Source organism: Trichoderma camerunense (genome assembly GCF_050948025.1).
Source record: "Trichoderma camerunense strain CBS 138272 chromosome Unknown V8C40scaffold_1, whole genome shotgun sequence".
NCBI lineage: Eukaryota > Fungi > Ascomycota > Sordariomycetes > Hypocreales > Hypocreaceae > Trichoderma > Trichoderma camerunense.
The window spans coordinates 1,262,618-1,280,681 of record NW_028145369.1 but is presented as its reverse complement, the minus strand read 5'-3'; the positions used below and the strand labels follow the sequence as shown (position 1 = coordinate 1,280,681).

The following is an 18,064-nucleotide window of genomic DNA, read 5'->3' as shown; positions in this document are numbered from 1 at the left end:
AAGACTATGCTGAAAATGACTGCAACTTTCACTTACCACATGTCTGGCACTCAACAAAGATGCACCCCAATATAGGCATTGGAGGAGGGCAGCAGAGTCTCTGATTGGTCAACTCGCAAGGCTAGCCGAGTAGGGTATAGCATAATCTACATGTCAGCACCAGTGCTGCATTCTAGTGTGTGTATAATATTGGAAGTGTCAGGCAGGTTGATAGTTATCCTAGTAGTGCAAGTCTCACAGTCCAAGTACAATGGAGTCTAGCTATCCATTGTAAGAACAAAGTAAATTGATGATCAAGTCTATCGTTGGCGTACTCCCAATATCGTAGGTTTTGCGACCCAGGCAATTGCAAATATCTTGATCCTTGTCAAGTGGGTTACGGTAACAAGGACTATTTGGACATTCCACTGCCCCGGGGTTTGGGCGTTCACAAAGGGGTTCTAGCATCATGTCTCGATTAAAATTAAATAAATACTAATACAAATACTAGTCCGTCGCTTAGACAGGGAAAAATTCTCCAATAAGCCACATCTGCCGATCTGAAAACGAGATGGCTGTCTGCTCTAACTTCATCGCCATCGATACAGCCAATTGCATACCCATGCGTAAACCTATATCTCTCAAAACACGCGCAATCCAGCCTCTCTGGTCCCTAGGAGTAGTACTTAGAGATCCAGCTAGGAACAGTGGCCATAGCAACAAGTATCCGCCCGGTTTTGATAGCATTTCGGACTGTTCAGCTTGGTGGACTCTCTTCGAATAGAGTCCATTGGGCTGGTCACCTAGAATGTATTCAACACTATAGCAAATGCCATTTGTCATTTCTGTGAGTATTTTGGCAGAATGTTGGAGATCCTTTCTGTCTTTGTCTGAGCCGTGTTTCATCATCGCATTCATTTTGGATTCATGAATCAGAATGCGGATCATCCGATAATTATTCCAAGTGGAAGCAACCCAGAGACCCGGGTATTCGTCATACTGTAGTTTGTGACTCTCGAAAGAATCGACCTTTGAGTCAAGGTTTCGGTAGGATTTAAATCTCCACGAGTCCGGGAGCCTCGCTTCCCACTCTGCAAGCTGGCGATCGACTGGATCTAGCATCGCGGCCACGGCAGCAGGGTTGCGGATGCTCTTTCGTTTAATCTCAGCCCGGACAGCCGCTAGGTGCTCATTCAGTTCAGCGAAGAGATTTAAAGAAGCCTCATCCCTCGTTTGAGTAGGCTGAGCCCATCGAGACCACGTCTTGAGAGCATAGGGCAATGGCTCCTGTAGTTGGTGACAAGTCATAATCTGTTACCGATTAGCACTCGAACAACCACTCATGAATCGAACATAGCCCGTACAATGAGGCGACGTAATTGAATAAACAGTATGGCGGATACTGCATTACGGAATTGGTTTGGTCCCCGAATGTCAACACATCGAGCTCCGGCGACAATATGGTAGCGGAAAGACTCCATGGAAGTCGGGTCACCATTTGCAATCATCTAGTTGGAGAGTCAGTCCTGTTAGTTAACTATGACAGAAGAAGTTTTTCACCTCAAAGGTACCCATCAGCATTACAGCCGCCAATGTGCTATCCGACTTCATGCCGGCTGAATCCTGGAGGTCAGTCTGTAATCGTTGGAGGGCCTTGCCGTATAGGCGATACGCCTCGTGTTTCCACGGTGTTGAAGTTCCAGAATTCGCCAAAGCAGCGAGGCCCACCGCCGAAATGATGATACTAAGCGCTCCGGTGGGCGCTTCCCGTTGAAGGAGGACTGGCAGATGCTCATGAACCGCTGGAGGGACAGTGTCGGAGCTAGTCTTGGTATCAAATACGTATTGATGGAGGAAGAAGGCTGTGGCCCTATCCGTAACTGCGGGCGATAAGTCAATAACTCTGCCTGTTGGCTGGCCACGACGACCAATGATTGCTTGCTGGGAGGCGGGTGTGTGGTGCCGAAAGATGACGTCCGCTTTGGACGGGAAGCCTGGGCAAACCCATCCAGATTTGCGGCACTGAGAGCACGCAGGCCGCTGTTGGTCACACTACTTTCCAAGTTAGAATATACAGATGCGCAACAAAGCTTTCATTGGCATAGCCAACATCTTGGGATGAATAAATACTCTAGTTCTGCGCAATTTACACGTGGCGCAAGCCATGCTAGGCTTTCCCGTGTTGACCATCTTGGAGAGCTGATTAGTCGTTCAGACAATTCAACCTGTATACTTCAGTTGACATTCGAAGATCAACGTTGCAGATTTCTGGTGCTGAGACACCGATCTGTAGTGAAACATCAGGTTATGCTAGTGGAAATGAACTACGCGTACTGAAGGCTATGAAGTAGTCTCCAAGCACAACATCTTCCTGAGCAAGTGGGGGACAGAAAATAGGAGCGTAAGACAAGCTAATAAGAACCACATTAATGTGCGCATAATCTATCTTTGTGTGCGAAGCTACAGCTTACACGGAGATGCTAGTATTACTCAATCCGTGGAGCATTCAATTCGCTATGTATCCACGCAGGAGAAGAAATTATCCGTGTTGGCCTAGAAACACAATTAGTTATCTTTATATTTCGCATTATAATTGATTGATAACCATCAGGTGCTTGGGTCTTGAGTTTTAAGCGTGGGAATTCACCTAGAAAAGAAAGTAGTTTATGGGTTTGTGATTAAGCGGATTGAGCCTCGCAATTCACCGTCGCTCGCCATGCAATTCCGGGCGCCAGCCCCCGAACTAAAAAGGCCGACTAGAACAAAAAAAAAAAACTTCTACATTTGTATCAGCAACAAATCAGGTAATGAGAAATGGAGAGATTGCAGGCGGGTGTTCATATTCTCCTTGATGTACTGATCTTCAGCTGATGGCAGCTGTTGCAAAGGACGTCCTAGGAACTGATCCAGGTTAAGCGACAAAAAACAGTACCCCATTACTGTGTAGATGTGGGTTACCCATTTATGAGAGGTAACATGAGCCGTAACCAATTAGCAACCATCTTCTTTCAGGCCAAGTATACAATATCAGCTGGGATACTCTCATCGTTTGCGATTTCACCATCCATAATCCCATGCACATAGCAAGTCCCAAAGACTTGGTGAAGTTGCTTTTTTCCTTGTCCCAAGATTACTTCCTGTGTTGTTGCCACTGGTCTGAGAATGAAGGGCATTTGGCCACCAAATAGGCACCATACCTCATCTCCTATTTTAGTCTCAGGGGGGCCGAGGCCCAAATACCCTGAATTCGTCACAAAAAAGGTTGTATTTAGAGTCAAGCCATTGATCCACTGTTCGACCAGAAAATCTGACTGTGAGTACTGGCCCCATTCCGTGTCCTCTGTCGTTTGAAATCTCTTGTCGAGTTGTAGCACAGCCTCTCGGTCTGCCTGAGAGAGGCCTTCCGGGTGAAATATGGATTTGAGGGAACTGTGGCAATAGCCTACGAAAGCTTCATAGCTCTCTGTGCTTTTAGATCTTGCAGATATCGCTATTCCTGCAGTTTCTGACATATGGAGTATCATGTCCCAGCAGAGGCATTTCCAGAAGGCTTCAAAATAAGAGCTCTCCGAACGATACACCCTAGAGGGGTAGCGATGAAGCCCCGTTAGGAGAAACCAGTCACAATATGCCTTACGTTTCTCATTGGGCTTATTTCCCTGACATATTTTGCCCACCGATGCAACTCTATCACAGCGACGCCCGCGGACTTCCAGGATGCGGTTATCTGAGCGAGGAACTATATGGAAGTGATCCGGGCCATGGGTTGGAAAAACTTTGAACGGCTGCTGGCTCCATTGATAGACGTTGAGCTGATCAGCGAGCGCACTAGCTGCAGTCCAGTCTACACACCATGAGGGAAGAGTGGGACAAGCATGCTTTTGAAGTGGGAAATGTAGGGGGAAAAGAGATTGCGTCCCAATAGCAGTAGAGATGGCTGCCTGACAATAGATGGTTTCGGTTGCGGCTCTGTAATTAGGGACAATGGGTTGCCCTGACCATTTGTTAACAAGTCCTAAAACACCATGGACTTTATCCCGGTTATCTGTGGCATGCCGGGCGCGAAACGTGGTCAAGGTTTCCCAAAGTTCAACGTTAGTACCATCGCCATGACTAGCTCTCATATTCTTGATATTGGTAAGAACACTCCCCAGCTGTCGGAAGCATTTCCTGACTCTGACGTTACAGCGAGAAAACAATTCGGAACAACAGGGCTCGAACATGTGGCAAGCAAGGGCAGCGAATGCCTCGAGTAGGCAAGACATGTCGACTGATATAGGTCCGAAGACGAATTTGGCCTTGGGAGGAAGGATAATCTCTTGAACAGTCTACAGTGTATCATATGAGTCAGTACTAGCCAACAGATAGGAAACAAAAACGCGTCAATACTGAGGACTAACCCAAATTCTAGTCCACCAAGGACTGTCATAGAAAGTTGCAAGAGCATCAGTTACTAGACGACAATAATCCGAATATGTCGTGTAATAGGAAAATTCCTCTCCTGTCATGTCTATGAAGAGCGGTTGGTCTGAGAGGTGACCACTGGATAATAGCCTGAGATTGGCGAATGCATGAAAAATCTGGTCAATTGAAGTCGAATCATTCTCATCCATGTTTGAGCGATTGGAGTCGGAATAAAACTCCTTCCAAAACCAGTCCATCGACTCATCGTCATGCTCATCTCCGGTCCAATGCATTTCCCAAGTAGGTAACATGTCTTCTGGCGGCTCACCAATCCATATAACGGTTTGGTCGCATGTGGTATAAACGTTTCTCATTAGCTGTACCTGCTGAGAGCGCTCATCTAGGTCAGTTTGGTTGATGCAAAGAGCATCAATCCATAACACACGGGCTTCATCCTCCAGCCGAAAGCGGCAAAGGGCAGAATAGAGATTGAAGGTAACATCCACGATATACCCGTTTACGACGATTTCCCTTCTGTTATTCTCATCCCCCCACGTGTAGCTTAGTGCTTCATAACTCGGGGCTGGGACAGACCGAAGAGAGACTCTATGGAGTGTGCATTGAAGCAAGGAAGAGCCTGAGCCGCATTCAAGATGGAGCATGCGTATTTCCTCGTCCTGTGAACTGAGTGGAGTAACATCTTTATAGATGGTAGATGCCCCGGCAGTTGATCGAATATTAATTCTCTCTTGCGGATTCATTGCTCCAGGTTCATATAATAGCGCATGAAGAAGGGCGGGGTTCACGTGTGTGTTGAACCGGGAAGACAATGCTCATTTTGCTTGCACAGCAAGATGGTGGGGTATATGCAGGATTTTTGAAGGATGCACTACGCGGTTTGGGAGTGTGCCGAATATAGTGATCACGAAAGGTTAATTTCTTGCCAAAATTTTATTTGGACAAGACGAGATCTTGACTTTTTTAGCCAGGTTGGATAATGATATGTTGTTGTCGTGTAGGTGATATTAAGTATGCGACTCTTTAGCCTTACCCCCTTTTTCTAAGATGCGATATTTTGAAAGAGTACAGGGATAAATCATTTGTTACCTACTATGACTACATGCGGTTCCATACATCGCTTTCAAAAAGTTGTAGACTGATGATGACCAAGAATGGAACTTGATCCCTTCACGCTAATTGGCTTCCTTCAATGAAGTTTTGATGGTGCAATTGACCATAGGTGGTGGACATACTGTTGATCTCACAAGATGTTTGAAAACAGGTCCATTAGGCCCGCTCATGATGTACGCCAATGCAGGAATGTTGAGAATCGCGAATTGTCGAACATCTGTTAACGGATATTGCTCGTCTCCCCACTGCCCAAAGTAAGTCAGCCAGCTAGTCGGGGGGTTGGGTTGGCTCTTGGTCGCCAGCGGAGTGAACTTGTTGTTTTTTTCCGCAGAACGGTGGGGATGGAAGTCAAAGGTGTAGTTATAGGCGAAGGCATTAGCAACTGGGTCCCATAGTGTACCCATCGAGGTTTTGTCTTGTAGGAAGTTGGCTGGAATCACGGCCTCTAGAATTGCAGATAGATTTAAATGCTCGAGGACACTGGAAGGGATGCCTGGTATTGACACGGAACTCAGGTTTAACGTAGGCAGCGGTGGAAGAGTAAACGGGATATTATGAGATCCCTTGGTAGCATAGTTTGCGTGGCCACCAAACGCCGCGAATATGAGCGCTCTCTTCCCGATTTTCTGAAGCGCTCCATATGAGAAAGCTTCACCGCTATCGCTGTGCTGGGACAAGAATATCTCAGTCGGGACACCATTCTGGAATCTGACCATGGAATGCTCCCAGTCACCAACGTGGAAGTCTTCAGGAATGCCCGCAACGTGCCCGCCATTGTTGAAAGCATAAAAGTAGAAGTAAAAAGCATCTACTATTGAGGAGTTGTCTGGATGCGTGCGAAGAACGATGGCACAAGAGACAGCGCCTACTGTTTCGCCTCGACTATTCGGTTTGACTCCGTGTACCCAAGACGGCTCCCGTGCGATATCTGTAATATCGTCTTTGGCGGTGAGAAAGACGGAAGTATTTCCAAGCTTGTTGAGTTCGTTCAAGTTGTTAAGCGTCAGTGAGTGTGGCTCTCCCTTAACTTTGGTGAAGTTGACTTTAGGAATCGTGTTGAGTAACTGCTTGCCAATGTCGGCGGGGAATAGGACTTCGCCTTCATCGAGTGCGACAATTGGAGCTATAAGACGTTAGTTTTGTGAAGAGTTTATGAACAAAGTGATTGTAGGTTGCACAGGAAAAGAAGAGCAAGCAGAGTGCCAGGCTTACCATATTCAAGGACAAATGCTGGCAGCTTGGGTGCTTCATGACGGTTGACAGGAGGCGAGGCACCTGTTGCGCAGGCAACAAGAACCGTGCCGACCAAGGCAGTAATGGTTCGCATGTTTACATATAGTAAGCGACTCTCCACCGCATGGTAAAACATATTAAGATGGGACGAATGAGTAGGTCTTATATATACACAGACACAAGATTTGTTTGTCTGAATCCGTGTCAGATGAGTCTCTGATGGCGTTAGAGTTCTATTAAGATCGCGATATTGATTAGCGACCCGTTTTGGGGTTAAATCTTAAAATAGACACCTTCTCCTATATTCCAAAGCCTAATGTAATCGTCAACGGGCGTGTGTCACATGAAGCTGACTATCTCTTTGTCTTTAAGCAATGGTTTATTATATGGCGCATCGGCAAACGCAGACTACGATGCTTTATGACTACTGTCTCTATTAATTGAAGGCTAAATGACTTATGGCATCTCTCATTATAAGAGATGAAGATACTCTTTCTCAGTGTAGCGTTGCTCTTTACTGAGGACACTGACATAGACTGCGGTCAATTGGCATAAGCTTCAGTCCATTGCAGTGTGCTTATGTCTTACTTCCTATAAAGTCTGCTTCAACCTGCGGCGAAAATCTCATGCTGACACAATCGGATATCACGATCAGCGATCAGACCTAGCATTGAGCGGCGTATGATTACGCCGTCTCGCAGATAGTGCTGAACGGTGTCATAGACGTGAACATTTGCCTCTTTAGCTAGTGAATAAGCTCTCCGGAATAGGCCGCGGCGCCCGGAAATTGACAGCTCCAGTGGCACTTTCTTGTTTACATCGCCGATACCTAGTTCCCGGGTTATGGAATGGATATGAGGAGTAGGATGGCTTCGTCCTAGTCGAACTACTGATTTCGAACATCACAAAACAGTGGTCATCACCAAAGCACCTAGATTTGCTGCGACACAACGAAGTACAGCTGTGTCACGGTTGCTACTTGAGCGTCGTTGCGCACGTTGCGAGCTTGAGGAACAGACTCTGCCCTTCATTGGGTTGAGTTGGCAGGAAAGGAAGCGGCTGTGATGACGACGCTGCTGTGCTAGGAGCGCTGTTGAACAATATAATATACCTTTTACTTACGTAGTAATAAAGCTAAATAAGCTAGGATTCGGTAGCCAACAATTATGCCGATTATAATACCAATCCAAGTTCCTTGAAGTCCGGTACTAATGCTAAACAGCTGGAGAACATCGGTGCCTCGGAATTCTCCCTCGGAGTTCAGATCGCTCGAATATGCGCACTGGTACTGGCCCGGCGAAGGCTCGGCGCAGTCGTATTGCCGATATTGGAACTCATTGACCATCATTCCTTGGAAAACATAGGCCTGGTAGTCAATATAATGAAAGGCGTACTTCCAAAAAGGGTTTAGAATATTCATCGGCACCAAAAACCCATCAACACACATCCAAAGGCCGTTGGCAAAGGCGGTAATAGCCAGAGCAACAACAAAGATATTAAAGACAGAGGAAACAAGAACAACAAGAGACTCTGCAGCCACCAGATCCAGGAAGAGCCATAACACCCACATAAAAAAAGTCGATGCATCAGAGCGGAATCCAATAAGCCAATATGCAACAACCGAAAAGATGATTGTAATAATAAAAAGAAATGGGAGACCAATAATAAAGTTAGACATTAAAAATGCCAAAGGCCCAACTAAGCCGTTGGCTCGTTCCTGCTTAAAGGTATTAAAGTCTTCCAGAAAAGCTGGCACATAAGCAACGGCCATAAAGGACATAAAAGCGCTACCGAAAAAGATAGCGTTAATATAAGGCTGCACATATTTTTGCTCTTCGTTAAATTGGAGAAAAACGGTGCCCATAAGGATAGCAAGACCAAGATACATGACGATACGGATACCATATGCCATAATATCGCGGTATGACTTTATCCATGACCTATGAAGCAGCACAATCGGAACATTCCATGGACTGGACCGTTCGACAGAGTAATGCAATATGTCTTTTGAAGCGGCTTCTTGAGATTTCTGTACGACGAGTTCAAGGCTCTTCTGATTCTCAGATGCAGCCCAAGACTGACAGATGTGATCAGTTCGACGGCGAATCTCTCCGTCTTTATCCAGGTCTGTATTAATCAAGTCTAGGAAGTACTCGGCCGGGTTTGTCTCCGCAGGGATTGAGTGTCCGATGCTGGTAAAGTATGCAGTTGCGGCAGAGATCGGACCAAAGTAACAGGTACGTCCTCCAGATAGAAGGCAGAGGGAATCGAATTGCAAAAATGTTGCCGACGACGGCTGGTGAATCGATGCCACAATTACTAGCTAAAAGACAAAATTAGAGCTTGATTGGCAACGATTGCGAAATTTACGTGAACTAGGGTTATTGGAAATGACTTACATTGTGCCTGCGGCCAATATCCTTAATATAAGTGCAAACCTCAAGACTAAGAGCGGAGTCCAACCCACTCGTTGGCTCGTCGAGAAAGAGAATCTTGGGATTTGTTACCAAGCGACTTGCGACTCCTAGCCGTTTCTTTTGGCCTCCACTCAGACCCTTCTTCATAGTCGTGCCAACAATTGTGTGTGCCTGGGATTGCAAACCAAAGCTCGCGATCAGATCGTCAACGCGCTGAAATGCTTCTCGTTTAGTCACGGTTCTGCAGATGTATGTTAGCGTCGACCGTGGACAAAATACAAGCACTGGCAGTCGGCTCGCACGAGTGTGCAAGCACATGAGGTGTTGACGCACGCTGGAAGTGAGAGGCGAGCCGCGAACATCATTGTTTCCCGAACCGTCAAGCTACCAATCAGAGCATCTTCTTGCTCTACGTAACTAGACAAGTCTCGAATAGTTTGCAGGGACGCCTTGGAACCATTCACCAAAATGTCCCCATGAGTTGTGGCTCCAGCAGCAGCCACCCGATGCGCTAGAGCGTTGAGTAGAGTCGTCTTTCCGGAGCCACTGGGTCCCATGATAGCAAGCACCTCTCCGGCTTTGATTACTCCGCACACCTTATCTAAGATGGACAACTGACGGCCTGTCTGGTGGTCTTTGACAACGACGCTGAGGTTGTGCCATGCTAACGAAGAGACAATGTCATTGGCTAACACAGCACTTTGAATGCGGTTCATTTCCAGATCTGCGGCCCCATTGTTTTGGCTATCATTGGGATGCATAATGGCTCGCGTAAAAGATGATGATTCGAACAAAAAAGGGGGCGGAGGGCAGCTGAAAAAATGCGTGGTGTGACGATGAGTTCTCAGAATGTGTCCTAGCAAGCGTTATGGCGTATCCGGTATATAGAGAGGATTTGCTACATGTATTTATATTATGTTGCAGGTAATCAAAGGCTACAGTCACCCTGGGAGAGCTTATTACAGTTTGTGATGCACATCGGACAATCAATCGCGGACATTACAAGTGTAATACAGCACTTGCTTAAAAATGAAATTTTATCGGACAATCAACCGCGGACATTACACGTGTAATACGGCACTTACTTAAGAATGAAATTTTGTTTAAAAAAAAAAGAGAGTTCCAACTACGATGTCGGCGACACTATGGGAACTTGAAGGCTCGTCGGCAATCCTTTTTGGCTCGGCGACATCGACACGCTACGGAGTATCGCTGGTGGATTCCAGCTGTAGCGCTAGTCGCCGACCATGGCGCGTGTGTTGAATTCTAGTAGTTCCAAGGTCGGCGACCCAGTCGTCGGACTTTCGCCACCAAGGTTCTCCTTGTCCTAGGCCCTTAGCAAGTGGAATATTCTCGATCAGTGCCGTGGCTCTTCCGTTCCCTACTCTTATCACATTGGAGCAGCTTGGAAATCGAGACATCTACAACCAAACTGTAAACGATGTAAACGAGCATATTCTTCCTCAAATCAATAGCCTCCGTCCTCTCCTCGCCACTGTTCGCCACGGGCAACAAAGAAAAAGAAGTGTGGGGGGTGATTCTTTGGTTTTCAAGAGTGAAATTGAAACGTAAAAAGAAGACCAAGAAAAATATCAAACTTGTCAGGCGAGCTTGCGAAATGGAAAACTTTCTCTCTATCCTGGATGATTACCCAGAAGTGTCGCATCTAAGCCCAACATTCTCTTGGGCCACGTCTCCAGTCGTCGACCAATCGATTGACCCCGACATTACACCAGCAGATAACATCGAAGACAATCAAGTACCTGTCACCCCATACACGGAGACACAGAAAGATGCTTCCAGGTCGCTGCCTGTAAAGACCTGTCTGGCATGTGTAGGTGCTTCAGCGAGATCCCTATGCTTTTTTTTATGGCAAATCCGCTCTGCTCGAGCAGCTCTATACATGTACTAAACCATAAAAATAAAATATAGCGACGCAAACACCTGAAATGTAGTGGATCGAATCCGTGTGCTCGATGCATCACTTCTCAAGTAGAATGCGTTTTCATTCCATCGCAGCGAGGATACAACCGTCTTCGACGAGCCACGATTAAAGGCAAGGAAAGGTTGCCACTGGTTGGCACATCACGGCTGCAGTATCAGCCTCCGTCGCCAGAACCTTCAGTTGATGCAGCTCGCGGCAATGCACCAAACCACAATCAAGCCTCTGATAACAGAGCCGAATCACATTCATTGTCGGCCGGTTCCCGGCTGAAAAGGCTATCCGCATACGCTACGAGTACGCTTTACAACCAGACTTCGTCGCCGCGGTTGACAATTATGAATGATTCGGACCGACCCTTGACTTCATTTTATTACCATGCATTTGCATCCAACCCGTTTGTCCTTCCACGCTACCATCTCTCTCAAATTGACGACGCGAAGAGCTTGCATATCCTGGTTGCGGCCATGAGGTGGGTGGGCTCTCTGTACATCAACGCCACGGTCCAAACCGATTTGTACAACGCCGCACATTCCTCTATATATGATGACCAGGCGCCGCGTAATGGTTTTCTTGTTCAGGCCATGATGCTGCTATTGGTGGCTCTAGACGGCAGTTGTCAGCGGCGCGAAAGCCTCAGAATATTGAGTGATGTGGAGTTGCTTGCACTAGAAATTGGTTTAAACAAACGCAACTTCGCAGCCCTTCACGGGCGAGACTCTCCTGTCCTTGAAGAGTCTTGGCGACGAACATGGTGGTACCTCTACATTATGGATGGCATGATTGCAGGCATACATCGCGAATCCAGCTTTGCACTATTCGATGTCTCGGCTGATGTGTTGCTTCCTTGTGAGGAACATCAATATCTCTCGGGGGTGGGTGAAACAAATGGTTACCCTCATTATTCGTTCTACTCAGCTGGTCTCCAAATTGATTGTAGTCATTCTAACTGCTAGCGCTAGGAAATTCCAAAGCCGCTGTCTCTCCCGGATCTCCAGGATAGAAACTTCCACGAAGACGAACACCAATTCTCGTCTTTTGCTCAACTAATCATATGTGGTCAAAATCTCGGTAAATTCTTGCGATTACCACCTATATGTAACCCTGAAGACCCCAATGTCAAAGAACTGGAATTGCTTCTTACGAGTTGGAGGTTGCATCTACCTCACTTCAAACGCCACATGTTACAGCAAGACGGTGAGCCGGACGAGATGATATTTCAGGCATATATGATAACATATGCCATCCTCATACTCCTATACCAGCCATATTGTCGATTCGATGTCAAACCAGCCCAGGCAATCGATACCTGCGCGCCGGTCCAAACCACCTTAGGCAACGACTACGTCGATTATTACACGATAGAGACCGTTTCATCGGCCACCGCCATCAGTGCCATGATTACACAAAAGTCACTGCTCTCGCACACACATTTCTTTACATGTGCCCTCACACTGTCGTCTATTGTTCACCTCAGCCACTGGGCACTGCTGTCGCCAGATGCTCGTGATTCTGCGTCGCGAGAAAGCATTCGCTTGAACTTGGGCGCTTTAAAACTCCGCGCCAGGGTTTGGCCTGCTGCTGCCGAAGCGCAAGCACAGGTCGCTGCCGTAGCCAAGACGATCTATCGAATAAAGAAAACAGAATCCGCCGAATCCAATCTTTTAGATCTTCTAATAAACAACCAAAGTACGTAAAACACTTATTCAACAAAAACAAGAATCTTTGCAATATAGATTTAAAATTATATCTATCCTTTAAAAGTTCGTTATAATTCATACCTACTAAAGATTAATAACTAACTGTTACAGCCTGACCCAAGGAAAAGTACATCGGAGATGTACCACGGAAAACCGTCTCTCCCGAAGAGCCATCAGGGCAGGAGTGACGGGAAGACCGTAAGCCACCCTAAAAGGACTTCTCATGGGATACCTGTAATCCTACGATATACTCTAAAAGCGTGGGTTATGAGAACATCACTAACGTTGGAACTCCTGAGAATGTGTGCACCGCGTTTATGGGTAGGTATATATGAAAACGGTGGCAGCGTCCGCTCCGTTTTAATTATGGGCAAAGGACTAAACGTTCAATGGCGAGCGTCTCAGCGCCGCGGTTGGTTGACCACTAACAACAGAATCATCCATGTGACTCCAAATTTGGAGTGTTACAGTAGAATGCAAAAAATGGAAGATATCAAACTCGAGAGTAGAGCTTGACGGGACACAAACACCACAACTGATCATCCTATTTCACTCGGATACGCGTGTCTGTATCTTTTCACAACCAGGAGGGAAGCTGCCTAAGTTCCCACGTGCTGGAATAAAATCCATAGATGGCCCTTGGGGAAAGACTCTAAAAGAATCAGTGTTTGTAAATATAGAAAGGAAGCTTTGCCACTCATATATAAAACTATGTTAATTTATCAATCTTGTCCAACCTTTTCTAACATTTACTATGACACTCAGACACTAGCTGCGAGGCGGAATTCTTATTCGAAGGCACGTCAATCGAGGGGTTTTCAGTGAAGAAGTCGGCCGGGCGAATGTTAAGCTGGAATGTTTCCACGGGCCTAATATCGTCAGTGTCCATCCATTTCAAGTCCGCGAAATAGGGCACTCACATAACGGGCCAATCTTCCACACGTGGGTTGTGCGTGATGCCAAATGAGTTCCAAACGACCACATCGGTGTCTCCTACCGCATCGCCACGTTTGACCGCATCTGACACTCCGCCAATCTCGGCCTGGCTCTGTAGCGTGTAGCGACCGCCGGCGTAGAGCTCGCCGTCACGGTAACCGGTCACCCACACGTGGTGCTGAGCGAATCGCGCTCGACGTGCCTGTACCGACTCAAGGTCGGCCAACAATAGCTGTGTCGGCTGAGGCAGGAACTTGTACCCTACGGGGTTCTGACTGATGGGGTTTATCTTATGCATGTTGACCATTTTGATTGTGCGATTGTGTTGCGGCGCAGCGTCGAGCCAGCACGCCCGCTGCACAAGTTCCTTGGAGATGCGGTACAGGTTGCCGTTGGGATTGGTGGCCTCGTTCATGGCAACGCTGTGAGACTCTTCTACAATAACCGTATTGTCGTAACCATCAATGGCTGGATCAATGCGGACACAGAAAATATGCTGGTGGTTCTGAGCGAGAACACCATTGCTGACGACGGTTCCATAGTCGCTAACTTTGCCGGCGTCAATATTGACAACGTTCAAGATACCCGTTGCGCGTGCTTCGACAGTGATGCCTCCTGACAGATCAAATTTGTACGCGAAAATATACTCGTAGTTGGCGAGCGTGATGATGAACTGCACTACTAATTCGCGATGGCGCGTCACTACTGCTCGTCCCGTTCGCCAGTTGGAGTGCTTCCAGCCGATGCCGTTGTCTTGCTCGTGGATGCATACTGCGTGGGCCAGTTTCTTGGGTCGGCCATCGGATCCGGTCACTACGGCATCGAGATACTTGATGACTCCTAGACAGTCGCACCCTAGGGAGAGATTGTTGACCATGTTGCCGGCGCCGGCGTCGCCAAAGTCGAACGCTTGCTTGCGGTGGAATGGTGGTCTGGGGTCGGCGTAGGGGACAGTCTGCATTGGTCAGTTTGACGGCTCATTTGACAGGATGTGCGTCTAAACGTACCATTTCGCTCACGCTCAGGCGGTACATGACGCTGCGGCCGTCGTACCGAACATCGTGGATTGTCGCACCCTCGCGAGGGTTGAAGGCGACACGGAACCGCCACTTTTGCCACTCGATAAGCGAATCGTCAGTCACAGTAAAGGATGGGCCTTCGGGCTGCACAACGTTCAACGGCTTGAGATCTTTTCGAATCTTGGGAAGCAGCTCGGGGATATACTCGGAAGCCTTGCAATGGCCAATGACGTCCTTTGAGACTGTCTGCTCGTATAGTCCATCCCCTTTGCCACCTGTCGCGAGATGTTCAACCCGAATGACTTGCTGGATTTGCCAGTCCATAACGGGAATTAAGGGCAGTGGGTACGAGTAAAAGTTGGCATCCGGGTTTCCTAGTCTCTTGTCCATGGCGAAACAGAGGCCAATGAGCACGCGCTTGTTGTCAACGGTATCTGGCGCTCCATATGGCCAGGGCTCGACGACAACATCGAAGCCTTCTGGGATGGCGACTTCTGACAGAGCCTGTTGGAAAAGAGGCGAAGCTAGACAGTTATCTACTAGGACGTCGAATTCGCTCCTGCCACTGGTGGTAAGCCTACGGTCGAGAAGGGGTTAAGACAGACGAGGTGGCTTGCAGTGTAAGACTCGCGTGGTATTGCCCAGGAACTACCTCATGTTGAATTTGCTTGCGGAGGTCCACGTCGACGATTGTCTCGTGAAACTCGGGAATCTTGTTGACCCCAATAACATCATACTGACACAATGCTAGACGTGGCGGACGGAGAGAGTTGGCGGTTAGTGTGGCCGTGTGCTCCAGGGCAAGATATGCCTTCATCAAGGCTTTTGGAGGCTCCTTGAGGAAGATTTCGCGAAAGCTGATGGCGCGATCGGGGTGAGCAGCCAGGACGACATTTCGGGCAATGTCTGTCTCTTGCGCCGACAGGGGAGACAAAGGATGCGGCATGATGCAGGGTGGAGACGGGGATTGTGAAAAACCAAGACAGACGCGAGATTGGTTCGAGAACAACAATGGTGTGTTATTGCGTACAAATCACGGTTTTTATTACAGTCAGTACACTCGATGAACAAATTCGAGCCGAGGTCGCAAGCCCTCGAAGCATGCCACCCCCGAATGCTAGTTACATGTAACCGTCCCGTCCCGCCTCCGCATCTCAACCGCCGCAACCACTCTTCTCCTTCTCCTTGGACGCCTCTGCGCTCTCACGGGGGAAGAATCTCCGACGGCCAGTCATCGGGGCTAGCACCCGGGGGTCGGAGGTGTGGAGCCCGCCAGGACGGCAGTAAACCAAGGATCGGATCTGATGGGGATTAGATGTAGACCGGAAAGGCGTGGCTCCATGACTCCTGTAACATGCGCAAACAGACACTCGCTCGCATTTGTTGATTGACACATCATATCATTTATATCGGTTACGTACACGATCCACAGAGATACACATTGTAATGCAACTTATCTAGACATCTTTCACATAGGATATTTGGCAACATTTTCACCTGTATTCGCGTTACGCAAAAATCAAATGGCTCCTGAAGCATCCCTCGCCGCTACCACAGCGACCCGCGATGACGACCTTCGCTCAGCGTGGGAGTTGGACGTATCATCGGTGATGCCCTTGATCCAAGATCTAGCAAGCAACTTTGAGAGCCGGAAAAATTCTCTTGATGAACAACCTATTCTCAAGCTCACAGACTCACAGCATGCGTCGCTGATGGGCGAGTATGCTCGGCCCGGGGCGGCGCATTCCGTCGACCATGTCCTCAAGGAAGCGCGCGACATCTTTGACTACCGCATCCGTATGAACCACCCTCGCTTCTACAGCTTCATTCCTGCTGCAGTCTCACCATACTCTTGGATTGGCGAGACGGTCTCGTCAGCCTTCAACTCGTTTGCCGGTTCCCGGCTTCAGAGCTCTGGGCCGAGTTGCATCGAGCAGGGCCTGATTCAGTGGATGGCCTCCAAGGCTGGTTTACCGTCCACTGCTGGTGGATTAACCGTGTCCGGAGGCTCCATGGCCAATTTCACAGCCATGGTTCTCGCGCGCGACAAACATCTACCCCGAGACCAGCGACTAAACGGCGTTGCCTACATCTCTGATCAGACACACTCGTCTGTCGCAAAAGGCTTGCGCATTCTCGGCTTCGACGCAACGCAGATCCAGATAATCCCCACAGATGATAGGTTTCGCATGAAGGTGCGCGAACTGGACGACCAAATTCAACGAGATCGAAATGCCGGACGGTATCCCTTCGTTGTTATCGCGAGTGCGGGTACAACCAACACTGGCAGCGTCGACCCACTACATGAAATTGTAGAAATATGCGGGCGTGAAAAGCTCTGGGTCCACGTTGATGGTGCCTACGGCGCTTCGGTGTTGCTATCCAAGGAGAGACCAAACTTGTTGGCCGGTCTAGGTGGCGTGGACAGTATCTCGTGGGATGCGCACAAGTGGCTGTTTCAGACATATGCCTGCGGGATTCTGCTGGTGCGCGACAAGCAGCACCTTATAGACAGCTTTGCGACCGAAGCTGAATACATCCGCGATGCGGAGGAGGTCGATGACGTTCCCAATTTTTGGAACCTCGGCCTCGAGCTGACGAGACCTGCTCGGGCGATGAAGCTTTGGTTCACGCTTCGTGTCCTTGGAGTGGATATGTTCGGCAGGGCAATTGACCATGGGATCAACATGGCCGAGTACGCCGAGAAGCAGATCAGACTGCAACCCGATTGGCAAATCACCAGTCCTGCGAGCCTGGCGGCCGTGACATTTCGCTATGCACCACCAGGCAAGTCCGAAAAGGAGCTAGATGCGCTGAATGTGGCCATCTCGCAGAAAGTCATAGCGGACAACATTGCGGGAATCCTTACGACAAAGTTGCGTGGGAGGATTGTGCTGCGAATTTGCTTGCTGAATCCTCTGACGGATGAGGCCATGATGAAGAAGGTGATTGATGACTTGGATAAGATTGCACGCAAACTTTTGCCAGAGATTCGAGTTGTAAATGGGCTGAATCTCCATTAGACTTCCATTTTTGTATGGTACCGGCTGATGCATCAAAATATGACATTAATAGCGGAATTCGTGATTTTATTTTCTGATCCCTTCTTCATTCTATCCACGTATTCACGCCGGCATTGCAAGTGGTTTAACGGCCTCTCAAACGCACGTTACGCCGCAGGGTCGAGAATCTCAATCCACCATCTATAAATCGCAGCTTCAACGTCTTCATAATTCATTCGACTTCGGATTAAGCAGGGTAATGTTAACTTGTATTTTCTAGGTCAGTGGGCCCGGGTGCTTC

The 18,064-nt window shown here is 48.2% G+C and overlaps 6 protein-coding genes across 6 annotated transcripts; 2 read left to right on the top strand and 4 right to left on the bottom strand.

The window, feature by feature from the left end:
• Positions 1-498: 498 nt before the first annotated feature.
• V8C40DRAFT_272057 (Zn(II)2Cys6 transcription factor) lies at positions 499-2,169 on the bottom strand (the record flags this gene model as incomplete). Its single annotated transcript, XM_083220313.1, has 4 exons — positions 499-1,290; positions 1,344-1,487; positions 1,540-2,031; positions 2,110-2,169. 4 exons carry the CDS (start codon positions 2,167-2,169, stop codon positions 499-501), a joined length of 1,488 nt encoding a protein of 495 aa, XP_083079016.1.
• Positions 2,170-2,646: 477 nt separating this feature from the next.
• V8C40DRAFT_8265 (HET domain-containing protein) lies at positions 2,647-5,196 on the bottom strand. Its single transcript, XM_083223485.1, has 2 exons — positions 4,380-5,196; positions 2,647-4,307 (listed from the first exon to the last, which is right to left on the bottom strand). Exons 1-2 carry the CDS (start codon positions 5,142-5,144, stop codon positions 2,988-2,990), a joined length of 2,085 nt encoding a protein of 694 aa, XP_083079015.1. The 5' UTR covers positions 5,145-5,196; the 3' UTR covers positions 2,647-2,987.
• A 2,665-nt stretch (positions 5,197-7,861) lies between these two features.
• V8C40DRAFT_279246 (P-loop containing nucleoside triphosphate hydrolase protein) lies at positions 7,862-10,103 on the bottom strand (the record flags this gene model as incomplete). Its single annotated transcript, XM_083221195.1, has 3 exons — positions 9,498-10,103; positions 9,147-9,405; positions 7,862-9,070 (listed from the first exon to the last, which is right to left on the bottom strand). The coding sequence occupies exons 1-3, from the start codon at positions 9,923-9,925 to the stop codon at positions 7,862-7,864; spliced, it is 1,896 nt and encodes a 631-aa protein (XP_083079014.1). The 5' UTR covers positions 9,926-10,103.
• A 405-nt stretch (positions 10,104-10,508) lies between these two features.
• V8C40DRAFT_279244 (uncharacterized protein) lies at positions 10,509-12,994 on the top strand (the record flags this gene model as incomplete). Its single annotated transcript, XM_083221194.1, has 4 exons — positions 10,509-10,998; positions 11,097-11,981; positions 12,069-12,716; positions 12,929-12,994. The coding sequence occupies exons 1-4, from the start codon at positions 10,783-10,785 to the stop codon at positions 12,992-12,994; spliced, it is 1,815 nt and encodes a 604-aa protein (XP_083079013.1). The 5' UTR covers positions 10,509-10,782.
• V8C40DRAFT_279242 (copper amine oxidase) lies at positions 12,932-15,707 on the bottom strand (the record flags this gene model as incomplete). The annotated part of the gene is made up of 4 exons (XM_083221193.1): positions 12,932-13,675; positions 13,727-14,697; positions 14,750-15,320; positions 15,367-15,707. The coding sequence occupies 4 exons, from the start codon at positions 15,705-15,707 to the stop codon at positions 13,549-13,551; spliced, it is 2,010 nt and encodes a 669-aa protein (XP_083079012.1). The 3' UTR covers positions 12,932-13,548.
• A 224-nt stretch (positions 15,708-15,931) lies between these two features.
• Positions 15,932-17,818, top strand: V8C40DRAFT_229753 (pyridoxal phosphate-dependent decarboxylase family protein). The gene has a single exon (XM_083212550.1). The coding sequence runs from the start codon at positions 16,285-16,287 to the stop codon at positions 17,782-17,784; it is 1,500 nt and encodes a 499-aa protein (XP_083079011.1). The 5' UTR covers positions 15,932-16,284; the 3' UTR covers positions 17,785-17,818.
• The last annotated feature ends 246 nt before the right edge of the window (positions 17,819-18,064 follow it).